The following is a 13,210-nucleotide window of genomic DNA, read 5'->3' on the forward strand; positions in this document are numbered from 1 at the left end:
TATTTTTGTACCATTACTTTTGTCTCCATTGTGGGGATGTTACTACATGTTTGAGGGAGCGTCCCATAAGTGTAATGTTTTCAAACTCAAGGAAGAATTAATATAAGAAAATAAAAAAATAATAATAAAATTATATGTAATTACATCAAATCAGTGTTGTAATTTATTCCTGACGTTTTTTTCTGCAAAATGAAGAGAAACTTTAAGTACGACTAATCTCCAAACCAAGAATTAATATCATAATCGACCCAAATGATCAAAGCTTGTAAGATAACTTGAAATCCCACCAAAGAGCCAAATGCCATAATTAGGATGGCTAAAAAAAATGAAGTGTCCACAATACAATGAAATACATTGGGCCAATAGAGATTACAACTCAATTAAGAATAATAATAAAAAAAGAACTTTTTCGGTGTACAAATTAAAACATTTAAATAAGGAATATAATATAATTAATTAACAAAGGAGAGAGACCGTGTTTTCTTCGGAATGTAGTAATGTCCAAGATAACTAACTAAGACCAAAAAATGGCAAGTGGCATGCATAAACCTTAAGCATAGCTTTGTAGCTTTCTTCATCAATAAATTAACAACACAGGAAACCTTAGGTAAGTGACAATCGTGCAAAACTCCATCAAACCCCTCTTCTGTGCCACAGTTGCAAATTGCAATGACCAATTGAGCCACAATATGAATTCTGTGAAGATCGTATAGAGAAATGTACTGGCAGCCAAAGGCCAAGCCAGTTCTTCAACTTTGATATAGTGGCTTATTGTGTTGATGTGGAATTAGTAACCCAATACTGCTTGACAGCAACAAGCACCTTCTCAGGAACAAGAGGACCATCCTCATGGTCAACCATTTTAGTGTCCCATCTCATTCCTCCAACTATTTTCTTTACCTTAATTAGCACATCTACTTCGTCGCGGAATATGACAGCACCTTCTGGTCGCAAAATCCGGTCCATCTCCAGAAGTATATCTTCGGCCTTGCATCTGGCATTTAATTGTCATACACACACTTGAGGCACAGAAAATGAACATACAATTGCTATAAAAGGAAACTCAACTAAATAACAAGTGTCTCTGCTAAATCCAAATATGTTATAATCTTCAATTACAGGATCTAGTCAACATTAGCTCATGATTTTTTAGGTGAACATGAAGTATCTCCTAGCCAAGAGTCAAATACTGATCCTTCAAGGTACTGAAATCCATTTAAGAGGTTGATCTTTTTTAATAAATATTATTCTATATAGACCTAAGAACTGAACTCCTTGACCACATGTTTAAGGAACATGGTTATCTAACAACCATACCATACCATGTTGATAACATTAGCTCTTCATGAGGCCTATTTAACTTCTAAGACATCCAATAACCCATTTTTCAGGTGTAAAATTGACTTCTGAATGAAAAAAAAAAAAATACATACATACATACATACATACATACATACATACATACAAATAGTTATAGAACTATCACTATAAGATGTTATCGCCACCTGATTCCCCACACAGCATCATAAAATATCAAACAAGTTGTGCAGAACTTAGAAACAATGTCATGACAATATATAATCTAGTTTCACATACTGGTTACTTGCAAGAATCATTATTTCTACAATGATAGGATTTAGAGCCCAAAATAGACACAATCAAGCACAGAAGTGTTTTTATTTTTTAACCATATAGTAGTTAGGCTCAACACAAGGTCACTTCTTCAATGCAACAGGTGAAGTTATTTTACCAATTTTTGAGGTCAAATCATCTAAACTATAATCACAAGCTAATCAATCAGGCCATAAACGGGATGAAGAAGTGAATTCAGTTTCAATTATAAGTTAACAAGACAAATTGTTTAATCGTGACCAAAGAAAAACCTACTTATCCTTGTACAGACTAAAGACACCATGGGCGTGAATAAGGTCATATGTCCTTGGATATGTTGAAAAGGCTTCACACCTGGATGAAAAGGAAAAAAGGGGAAAATTTGTGACAAAACTGACTATTAAATTTACAAACTATGGTTAGACACAATTGAATACAGAAAAACACAGTTTATTGCATTGACAGACTTCTTCACCCCATAAGAGGTAATTGAGAAATTATTAAATAATAGTACGTGATTTGTTTAGTCATAAATTGTATTTCAATACTTTAGATTAAGAGCTGACATAAACAAAATAGGATCTACAAATTATGAAACCATACCAATCATGATAGATGCCAATAAGTCCTCGCTCGTATATCACACCCAGTGTATTCGCCTCAGCTATAGTAGGCACAACATTCATGACCCATAACTTTGAAGAATGAATAGCTGCTGCAAAACTACCCAATCCAGCATTCATATCCATAATGTTGCGATACCTTCCCGAGTCCAACAGTCTATTAGTTTTCTTGTAAGCTTTTACGTGTTTTTTCCACTTTTTGTTATCATCCTGGTATGTCTCAGAGGAAACTCCAGGAACTAAGCCACTAGCAATTCTGGGAGGAATGGCATATAGCCTGCTTGGAAATGGTTTAAGATTCCCGCCAGTAACTTTAGGAGTGGGAGTAATGCAGGCCTCCATTTTCTTATACCTATAGCCACAGAACAAAGCCATTCCAACTCAGTACACTACTTATTTCTGAACAAAGTCAAGCGTTGCTCACATTTATAGGATTTTCAAAATTAAGATAGACAATAACAAAATATGTAAGATGTGTTAATATCAACTAGACAATATCATCTCTTTATCCCACCACTATAGTTTTCATGTATACAATTATACAAACATGAACATGTATGTTTGTTGTATGACTAGTAGAAACAAATAAAGGAAATATCAATAATGAACCATTAAAATGTAAAATTATATAACTAATAAGGGAGCATACATACCAGACATCATCGGCATCTGAGGACTCGCAAAATTCCACACTAGAATCATCTTTTCTCCTTTGACATGATTCAGAGTCTACAACCTTTTGCCAAATGGCCATTTCAGCCTTCTCTGACCTCTTCTCCCAGCAAAGTTGCTTAGCAGTCTCTTCAATCTTTCTTTGCTCTTCCTCAAGTTCTTCCTTAGGTCTCAGCCAGGATTTGTAGTTAGCCTTCCAATTGATTGGAGGACCCGAAAGCACCCAATAACCACCAGGCCTTAGAACTCGATCAACTTCCATCATATAAATTCCATCTGCAAATGAAAAACCCAAAATGCAATTTTAAACAGCTGCTATCAGAAATAAAACAATACAAGTAGACATATCAATTATCAAATAGAAGCAGGAGAAACAAGAACGAACAGGAAAACAGTGCTTTCTAATTATTTACAACAAGTAGATCATAGATTAGAAGCTAGTGTTGAAAGTGAAGTTCTTACTATTTGCTCCCCAAGGAATCAAACAGCGAGAACAATGAGCCATATCAAAGGCTCTAGAAGGATAAGGCAACTTTATGGACCCCAAAACACCAACAATAGCAGGGACACCCCTTTCAAGAGCAAACTGTACTTGTGCTTCATGATTGTCCCTTGGTGCAAACGACATGGCAATAACATTTCTGCTCCAAAGATATGCACCCCAACTCGCAACCTGAGAAAACAACCTGACATGAGAATATATTGCTAAAAACTAATGAAGCAAGCATGAAGCTAACTATCAGATAGCATATACAAGAACAACAACGGAGATTTGACAAAATTCATCTGAAATTAAAGATGACAAACATACCCCACAACCAGTGTCTAGTGCTGTCCTCACTGTTCCATTTGTTATAGGTATCACAGATGCAATTTGATCAATATATTTATCAGCACCTTGAGGAAATTGGGTTCCGCCACCAGGGAATTTGAACACATTTCCCTCGTATTGGATCCAATTCTGAATAGCCTTCTCAACTGTAAGGCTCTTGTAGGGAGCATTAGCATACGGAACATAATCACGGCTCTTCGGCCATGGAAATGGTGTTACATACCCCTTGGGTGCAGGGATCATACACTGCAACTTCTCTTCTTCTGGGGGGCAGTGTCTCTCTCTATAGACCATGTTTTCTCTAGGAAAGGTCATGGCACGCTTTTGATCTTGACAGGGAGTGTAATCGGTATAGCGAGCAGCACATGGCTCAAATACCTTAGGCTTTGAATCAGCTTCATCAAATTCGTTAACTTCTCCACCATGGTGGGAATCAAAACTTAAATTTGGAACTATATTACATTCTGTGTTAGTCTTAGTAATCTCCAATGCTATGCTATCTCCCTTTCCGAAACCACTTCTCTGCCACGCACCTAAAATATAGAAGAAACAGCACAGACCAACTACTATAAAGATCTGCACAGAACTTCTAGTCCTACCATCAGCTGAACTTGGTTTTGCCATCTAGAACCTGAAAAGGGTCAATTCTTATTCAGAACTACAACACCAAGGCTGTAATCCACAACATCCACTCAAGATCTGGCATAAAAATCTCATGTCAAAGCAAGATACTTGCTTATAATGAAGAAAACAGACAACTTGCAAATTTATGATACATATTAAAGAATAATCCAACTCTTGACCATTAAATCATCAGCCATCACTTAATTAACATTGAAAGTATAAAGCTTTCCAATTTCCATAATTGACAAAATTCAGGTCAATTTACTTTCAACCACCTTTAATTAGTCGGTGATATACAATAAGAGTTATCAAAGAAAAGAAAAAGATAGTTGTGAAACAAGTTTCAGATCTGCTCAAAAGTCTCAAGCTTAAGCTCCATAAGTTTCACGTTATTTCTTTTGGCTTTCCGACAAGGAAAACATAAGCATTTAAACACTATCCAAAACAACCCAAAACGTTAGGAAAACATAAAGACATTTTAACTAACCCAGTAGGTGAAAGGAACACGAACTTTAACTACCTACTTATGAAGAAAACACACGCAAGTTCCACAAAAGACCAAATTAAGAGCTATAAACGAATACCCACGAAAGCTAAGTAAAGAAACACAACTTCAGCTAAGTAATGAAGCATAAAAGACCGAACCTTGGATCCCAAGAAGAAAGGAAGAGAATTCAAAAAGACATAGACAAGAAAAAGAAGAAGAAAGGAAGAAATTTTAGATGATGGGTCGAAAGTTGAGATCTCTTACGGACCATATGAAGGTGGGGCTTGAACACTGGTTTGGAGATCTGGGATTCCCAAGAGAGAGGAGTTAAAGAAAGAGAAAAAAATTGACAAATGTTTTTTTTTTTTTTTTTTTCTGAGCACCAAACAATGATGAATGAGCCTTATCCTTGATGTAATAATAAGTGAGAGAGAGTCAATAAAATCTACCAACTAGCTAGCAATGATATAAAAAAGCATATGTACTACTTTCTGAAATATGGAATATGAGGAAAAATTCTGGTTAGTTTGTTTTAGTTTAATTATTAGTAATTTCCATTTTGATTTCAAATATGAGGTTTTTTTTTTCGACAGATTGTGTTAAATATTTAGAGAAAAATTGTCTTCTTTTTTAAAAGTTTAAGAGTTATGTGATATCATTTTATTTAAGATATATATTAACGTGATTATATATTTAAAATTTAAATTTGAGATTATTGTTAAATTAGACTAATTTTATGTTAATTGATGTATGTTTTCGTATTTATAATATTATTTGTAACAGGCTTATTAGTCCTAAAAAAAATTATCAGCATTAATAATATTACTTTTGATCTTATAAATAAGAAATAATTATTTAATTTATTAAGACCAATAAAATTAATCAAATTAATTAATTTATCATAAATTTTAATTTTATTTCAAGACTACTTAATAATTAAAATATGATTATTTTTAAAAGATAATTTTCAACCAATTGGTATTTCTTATTTTATTAATAACTCAGTAATGCACTCAATGGGAGGAAGAAAGTTATCATTAGGAGTAAAAAAATTAATAATAAATTAATGTATTGTTTGTTATGATTAAAAAAAATTATTAACTTTTGTTTTTTATATATAAGATTGGAGGTAATATTATTTTTCCAAAATAATACACATGGTCTCAAGAAAATAAAGAAAGAAAAGTGGAAAAAATGAAAAAGAAAAAGCGACCAAACTATGTGTTCTGCTGGGAAATTATTTGATGATAGTCTTATAAGCACGAATAAGATTATTTTTCAAAATAATACATGTGGCCTCAAGTAAGCAAAAAAGAAAAAGCTACCAATCCATGTGTTCTGCTGGGAAATCTGAGACTGTATGCACTTTTTCTTTATTTATTTATTTATTTTATTCCTTGCTCTCCCCCTTCTGTTTATTCCTTGGAAGAGATTGGTGCATGTTAAGTTTAGTTTAGCCTGTTTAGGATATCTTAAAATACAAATCACGCGTTTGCTGGTTAAATAATAGGAAATAAATATATAATAAGTTTTTTTTGAAAGTAATAATAAGTTAATTTATATTCGAAGAGTCAGATGAAAAATAAAATATTAATTTTGAGTTCAAAGTTGAAATCAGTTAGAGTTAATTTATTAAGTTAAAAGTTTTCATGCATTTTGCAATTATTCTCTTCATTTTCATTATCAATAACATTATCTTTTGCATTTCCAAAAAAATTGCAGTTATTTTAATTCAATTGTGTGCAGTTGAAAATTATTTAAATTTATGCATTTAGGACAATTTTTTAATTGATTTTATTAAATCATTTTTAAAATTAAATATTTTAAAACTATTCTTTATTAAACATATCAGTTGGATTTGGGGTGAATTTAATTTAATTTGTTTTTAGTTTTAATTGTTTGAATTAACAATTATATATTTGTTTATTTATTTGAATTAAGAAATTTATATTTATTCATATGTACATTTTACTGATTTATGATTAAGGATTAAAACCTATTACCAATTAAATAATTATTTAAGCATATTTAAAAGAGTATATTGTCATATATATTCAAATGTCTGTCGTTAAGAATGATTGGAAGGTTATAATTTGTACGACAATCTCACAATAACATAGCCAAAGTTACAATTAAATGTGTTTTGGGAAGATAATATGATGATTAATTACTTAATCAACTTAGAGTGTGTCATAGACCGTCTGAGTTGGTATGTTCTTGAGCATCCATATTGTTTCTTCTTCTTGGTCATGTGAGACAAAATTATTATAGGTTTTTTCTTCTTATAAAACGTTAAAAAATAACATAATAAGAATATTGTAATTCATTTTCAGTTTAAATTTATGATTAGGGATTAAAACTATTTAAGTGTATTTAAAAGAGTATTATTGTATATATTCAAATGCCCATCTCATTGAGAAAGATTGGAAGGTTATAACTAGTACACTAATCTCACAATGACATGACCAAAGTTACAATTAAATGTGTTTTGGGAAGATAATCTGATGATTATTTAGCCAGCAAAGAGTGTCATGGCCCGTCTTAGCTATATATTGTGCCCTGAGTATCCATATTTTTCTTCTTTTTGGTCTTGTGAGACAAAATTATATTAGATAAAAATGTAATAATATTATTGTAATTCATTTTCAATTTAAGTCTGTGATTAAGGATTAAAAACCATTAAGTGTATTTAAAAGAGTATTATCACATATATATATATATATATATATATACAAATGCTCGTGATTAAAAAAGATGGGAAGGTTGTAACTTGTACTGGAAAGTCAAAATGACATGACCAAGTTATAATTAAATGTGTTTTAAGAAAATAATATGATGATTACTTAGTTAGGTTAGAGTGTCATGGACAGCCTCAACTGTGTCATTGAGCATTCATATTGCTTCTTCTTGGCCATGTGAGACAAAATTATTTTAAGTTTTTTACACGTTAAAAACATAATGTAATAAGAGTATTATAATTCATTTTCAATTTTAATTTTATGTTAACAATGTTATGAAAGAAAAAAGATACGAAACTTAAATTAATAAAATGTATATAAATAATAAATAATATTATAGTTTAATTATTTTGTTCTTCTTATTATTATCGATCAATTTGTTTGAATTTAATGTATTTATCTAAATTACTTCTGTTTAAAAACATAATTTTTTATTTATTTTAAGAAGTAAATTTTATATTCTTAGAAAAAGTGTTTTTCTTAAAAAACATTTTTTTTATTTTAAATAAAAACACTGATAATATATGTTATAATAATTATGTTACATTATATCCTTGATAACATGGTAACAAATAGCATAAAAAGATTTTAATATAAAAAAATATTACTCCGCCTATTCTAAAGATATTCTAGTTAAGAGATCAAGACGGAATGATTTTTAATAAAAAAAATATTATGATGCACTTAATTTTAATATTTTATCATAGTTTTCAATGCATTTTAGTATATTTTTTTTTATAGAATGCATTTTTGTATAATTGATAATAAAAGCTTTTATTTATTAATTCAAATTTAAACCTATATTATATTAAAATATGTATAGCATTCATATGTGTTACTTAATCACATCTCATTGATTATTTATTTATTTATTTATTACAACATATATGTCCTAATTGTACATTTAGTCTTAAAAGAAATTAAAATTAAAGGTGAAAATGAGATGGCCTTTGGACAGTTGGACTTACCTTATTAAAGTCACTGAACAGCTGCCAATTTTGATTGTGCGTGTGGGTCCTACACACTGTCAGTGCGAAAATCCAGCTAGGTATTTGTAATTGTAGGAGGACGCGTTGGGAAGACTTTTAGTATATGTAATATTAACATAAATATGACGAAATATTATTTACTGAATTAAAAATATTATTATTACTATAGATTTTTTTTTAAAAAAAAGATACTACTAGTATAAATTTAATAAATATAAATTACCTCAAATTGAATTAAAATAACTTAAAATACTGTATAAGCTGATCTCATATCCGAACTACATTAAATATAATTCCTGTATCCTAAATTCATCAAAATTAATTTCAAATGGTACAACAGTTAGAAATTAAAGCAGAACATGACCAAACTAGTAACTAGTCCAAGTTAATGTCGCCAAAATTTGGCCCATTAGTTAATAATTGACATTTGGGTCATAATTAAGTTTGGTCTTAATTTCATCTAACATCAGATAATATTTTAAATTTTATAATTTTTATAAAATTATAAGAATTTATATTTTTTTATACTAATACAAAATTAAGAAGTATTTTGCAAACTGTATGAACCTTTATAAAGACTGATAAATATAAAATTATGAAATTCAAAAACAATAATTCATGACTTAATGTAAGCAGGAAAAGGTAAAATAAAATGAAGATAAAATAAGCTGGAATGTTTATTGTCACTCTAATGTATCCATTACTATTCTTATTTAAATAATTTGATTTAGAAATCCCTTTTCTTTCTAATTAAATAATTTCTATTTAAAAAATCCTTTTTCTTCTTAATTAATCAAATAAATGGTAAGAATGTTATAGATTAAAATTGCTTATACTAGAGTGACAACAAACGTATAAAAGTGACAAATAAACATTTTCAAGCAACCCTAAGAAATTGGTAATTGTGCATATGACTTAGAATTTAAGGGAGAGATCAATCCTTGAGCTAAGACTTGGAGGAGGCACCGACAGGACAGCAAGAACAATAGAACATGATAGTATTTTATTGTAAAAGACAAAATACGAATCAAAGTTAGATCTAATCGCGCGAGTCCATAACAAATTAAGAACATAGATTTGTCTGGCGTTCACCCCTCGAATAATCTATTCCATATTTTATTCTTAAACCTTAACTATATAAAGCTAGGATGTTATTTGTTTACACTCAAAAAATCCCACTTTATTTTTATATAACAAAAAAATATCGTCCAATCAAGCTCAATTTTGAGATTTGTGGTAAAATTATTTTTCTAATCAATATCTGTGTTTATATATTTATGGCAATGAAAAAGTAATGTCCTGTTCTAGTTTATATATAAAAGAAATTATTTTTCACCGGAATCCAAATTTGTGTGTCCCTTCTCCATGCACAAAATTCGGATGCACTGTATAGTCCCCCTACTAGTCCACCAGAGGGGAAGAATGAGAAATATTTTTCTTTCCAAATTTTCCCATGTGAACTCCTCTTCCCTTGCTTGCCAGTTTGTGCATTGTACAGGCCAAGTGCTACCCACTTAGATTTTTTTTTCCTCTTAAGTAAATTACACTAATTACCATTAAGATTTCATAAAATTAAACACTCTTTTGTTGCTATAAATGTTTTACAAATATAGGAAAAAACTATGTAATTTACTATTTTTTTTTTCATTTCAACAATTGTCATGTAGTAACAATTCCCAACCATTAAGATTACTTAAGGTGAGTCAAATCATCAATCAATCTACTATACATTTGCAAATGCATTTAGAGGAAATTTTTGCGAAGTATCGCTCTCATTTTGTCTAGTGACTTTCTCTAGTGCAATATATTCGAAGTCAATCTTCTTATCCTTCTCAAAATAGAAACATTTCAAATTTTAAATGTCTAAACCTAAATATTTCGTTATACAACTTTTTTGTTTTAAAAAATTATTATTGGAATCTATTAAATTATTTGTACCTATAATAATAACCCATTAATAATAATATTTATTAACCTAAATTATTTGCAGGGATCAAGAATTCAAGGTTTTGTTTGTAAAGCTCTCATTTATATATGGGGACAAAATTTGGAGGAAGGTTCAATTTATTCCATCTGTGGGTTTACTCCTCATGATTTACGACGTACCTCTCATAAGTATAGAAACAATTTTCAATATGAAACAAAGGTTCTTAAGATTGATGCTAGAGTGTTGGGTGCAAATATGTTTTCATTGTTCCGTTTAGTCAGATTTTGGGTGGGGAGATTGATTTTGAAGTTCTGGTTGGTGAGTTTATCAACATTGTTTCGTTATCAACACTGTTTATATACAATTTTTTAATCTTCTTTTGAATGATCGTGCTTAAAGATGTTATTGAATTATGAGTGGCTACGGAACTGAAAAGGAAAATGAGAAAAAATGGATTGAAGTCTAAACAAATGTTTCTTAAGTCATTGAGTTTTTTTGTACGGGCAAAAGATAGATTGCATTTTGTTGGAACCATACTTGAATGAGTTAAATACGTTCTCGGCTGTTGGGAAGACTGAAAATGTTGTTGTTGTCCAACTTGCGAAAGCTAGAACTTTCCAAGTTAAATTAAATTTGATAATGAGTTCAAATAATTGTTTTTTTTTATTTTATTTTATGTATAATTAGTTTCGTTGTGTCATGTTTCTTTCGGATAGGTGATAATTGCTATGTATATTTAATTTGTACATTTAAATCATAGCAATTATCTAATTTTCTTTATGGCATTACTCAGTTTAGAATATGGTTTAAACCAGTAAAAATGGAAGTTTGTTTGGCTATGTTGACAATGATTGGGCTGGAAACCTTGATGACTGGAAGAGCACTATGTGATATGTTTTTTCCTTAGGCTCTAGCATGCTATGAAGCATCGACATGGACACTGGACACAACACGGACACGTGGACACTTGTAATGTCCAAAATATGGGTATTGTGTTGGTGTCGGACACTGACATGGACTCGTGTGGGACACCGAACACTACAAGAGGCTAGAGTATCCGTACTTCATAGCTAGTATGTTCTCTTGGAACTCAAAGAAGCAGGACATTGTAGCTCAATCTACTGTTGAAGCTGAATATGTAGCAGCAACGAACCAATCCATTTGGTTGAAGAAAATTATGTTTGATATGGGAATGGAGAAGCTGGACGCGACTCAGATTTATTGTGACCACAAATTAGCAATTGCCATTGCTGAAAATCCAGTTCAACCTGGAAAGACAAAGCACATTCAAGTAAAGTTTCATGTTGTTCATGAGGCCATAAAGAATTGTGAGATCAAGCTCATTCATTGTTTTTCTGATGATCAAGTTGTTGATATACTGACTAAAGCTCTTCCAAGAGCAAGATTTGAGAAGCTTAGAGATTTGCTTGGAGTGTCCATAAAAAATTTCAAGGAGTAGTGTTAATTTACTGAAATTTCTGATGTAGTTGCTGTATTTTCTGGTGTGCATTTATCATTATGCTTTATGCAGTGTAGTAAATGTGTATTCAGACTAAGTATGTTTACCTGTACCCTTTGGAGTGTGTTTTAAGTCTAGTAATTAAGATGAGCAGTTGGCTCATTAACTAGTTAGGTAGTAGAAGGCTATTGCTCTGTTTTTAGACAATATATATATTAGAAACAATGCAACTCAGTTGTTGTATCTATGAGAATATTTACGTTTTTGATCTAAACACTTATGCCAACAATTATGGATGATACTGATTAAACAACATTTGCTCTCTTTGATCGTGAAGCTATTGTGTTCTTTAACATATCATGTGTTGATATGCTTGATGATTTAGAGAAGATTTAACAACATTTGTATGCTTTATTTTTGGAATTTTTATTTGTATTCTTTAAAATTCTAATCAATAGAAACAACATTCCATTTTTTGTAGACTGGTGGAAATTCGTTGCCCAATAAGTTAACTGACATGGTTGACTAGGAATTCCTCTTCAAGATTGACTTTCGGAAACCTAAAAATCCTAAATTCCAGCCAATGTTTTGTGTTAATAAGATTTGCATGATGTTGGAATTATTTAGAGTATGCTATTCCTCCTTATGCTGTACCTTTAAAATTATATAATTTTGATAATTTTTAAAATTAAATGTTATCATTAAATATTAATATAACTATCATTCAGTGATATTTTCATGGGGCAGCACAGGGAGAGCATGAGAAAGAACACTAGATAAACCAAATTCGTGAATAACACAGTAAAAATATGGTCATTAAAAACTTTGTTGAAAATTGATTTATGTCATATTCAGTTAATTGCTTTGGCTGACTATTTAACATTTGTGTCTAAAGAATTCAGTTTCAGAAAGGTTCAACTCTTTCGGGAAAACAATGGTTTCAGCATATGATATTTCTCAGGTTTAAACAAGAATAAAATACAGTCTTTGAAACTCTTATTGTATATATATATATATTGCTTGTAACAACTAAAAGATCCAAATAATGGATGAATATATCTTTGAATCAAATGAGCAATTTGTTACATAATTTGTATGTATATCCTGTTACATATGCAGCTAACTATTTTATTAACTAAAACAAAACTTGATATGCAAGGTTGGAGATGTTGTTGACTATGAGTCCCTATGTGAATATTATTTATGTTATTAAATTATCGACAAATTAATTACATTAAACAATAAAGG

The 13,210-nt window shown here is 30.4% G+C and overlaps 1 protein-coding gene across 2 annotated transcripts; it reads right to left on the reverse strand.

Moving 5' to 3' along the window:
* Positions 1–253: 253 nt before the first annotated feature.
* LOC114423285 (probable methyltransferase PMT2) lies at positions 254–5,325 on the reverse strand. Of its 2 annotated transcripts, none has more exons than XM_028389981.1 (7): positions 5,118–5,325; positions 3,718–4,369; positions 3,369–3,579; positions 2,888–3,182; positions 2,215–2,586; positions 1,888–1,965; positions 254–994 (listed from the first exon to the last, which is right to left on the reverse strand). In XM_028389981.1, exons 2-7 carry the CDS (start codon positions 4,360–4,362, stop codon positions 769–771), a joined length of 1,827 nt encoding a protein of 608 aa, XP_028245782.1. In that variant the 5' UTR covers positions 4,363–4,369; positions 5,118–5,325; the 3' UTR covers positions 254–768. The 2 variants fall into 2 exon arrangements, with proteins under 2 accessions (XP_028245782.1, XP_028245783.1); XM_028389982.1 differs by having other exon boundaries at positions 5,008–5,237.
* Positions 5,326–13,210: the final 7,885 nt, after the last annotated feature.

The sequence above is a fragment of the Glycine soja genome, chromosome 8, assembly GCF_004193775.1.
Source record: "Glycine soja cultivar W05 chromosome 8, ASM419377v2, whole genome shotgun sequence".
NCBI classification, from domain to species: domain Eukaryota; kingdom Viridiplantae; phylum Streptophyta; class Magnoliopsida; order Fabales; family Fabaceae; genus Glycine; species Glycine soja.

Bases quoted from the DNA above. Each gene is read 5' to 3' on its own strand.
- LOC114423285 (XM_028389981.1), bottom strand. From the start codon at position 4,362: ATGGCAAAACCAAGTTCAGCTGATGGTAGGACTAGAAGTTCTGTGCAG. The intron at 3,183-3,368 runs GTAAGAACTTCA...TTTCATTTGCAG, and splicing joins GATTCCTTGGGGAGCAAATA to ATGGAATTTATATGATGGAA. The intron at 1,966-2,214 runs GTATGGTTTCAT...CTTTTCATCCAG, and splicing joins ATTGGCATCTATCATGATTG to GTGTGAAGCCTTTTCAACAT.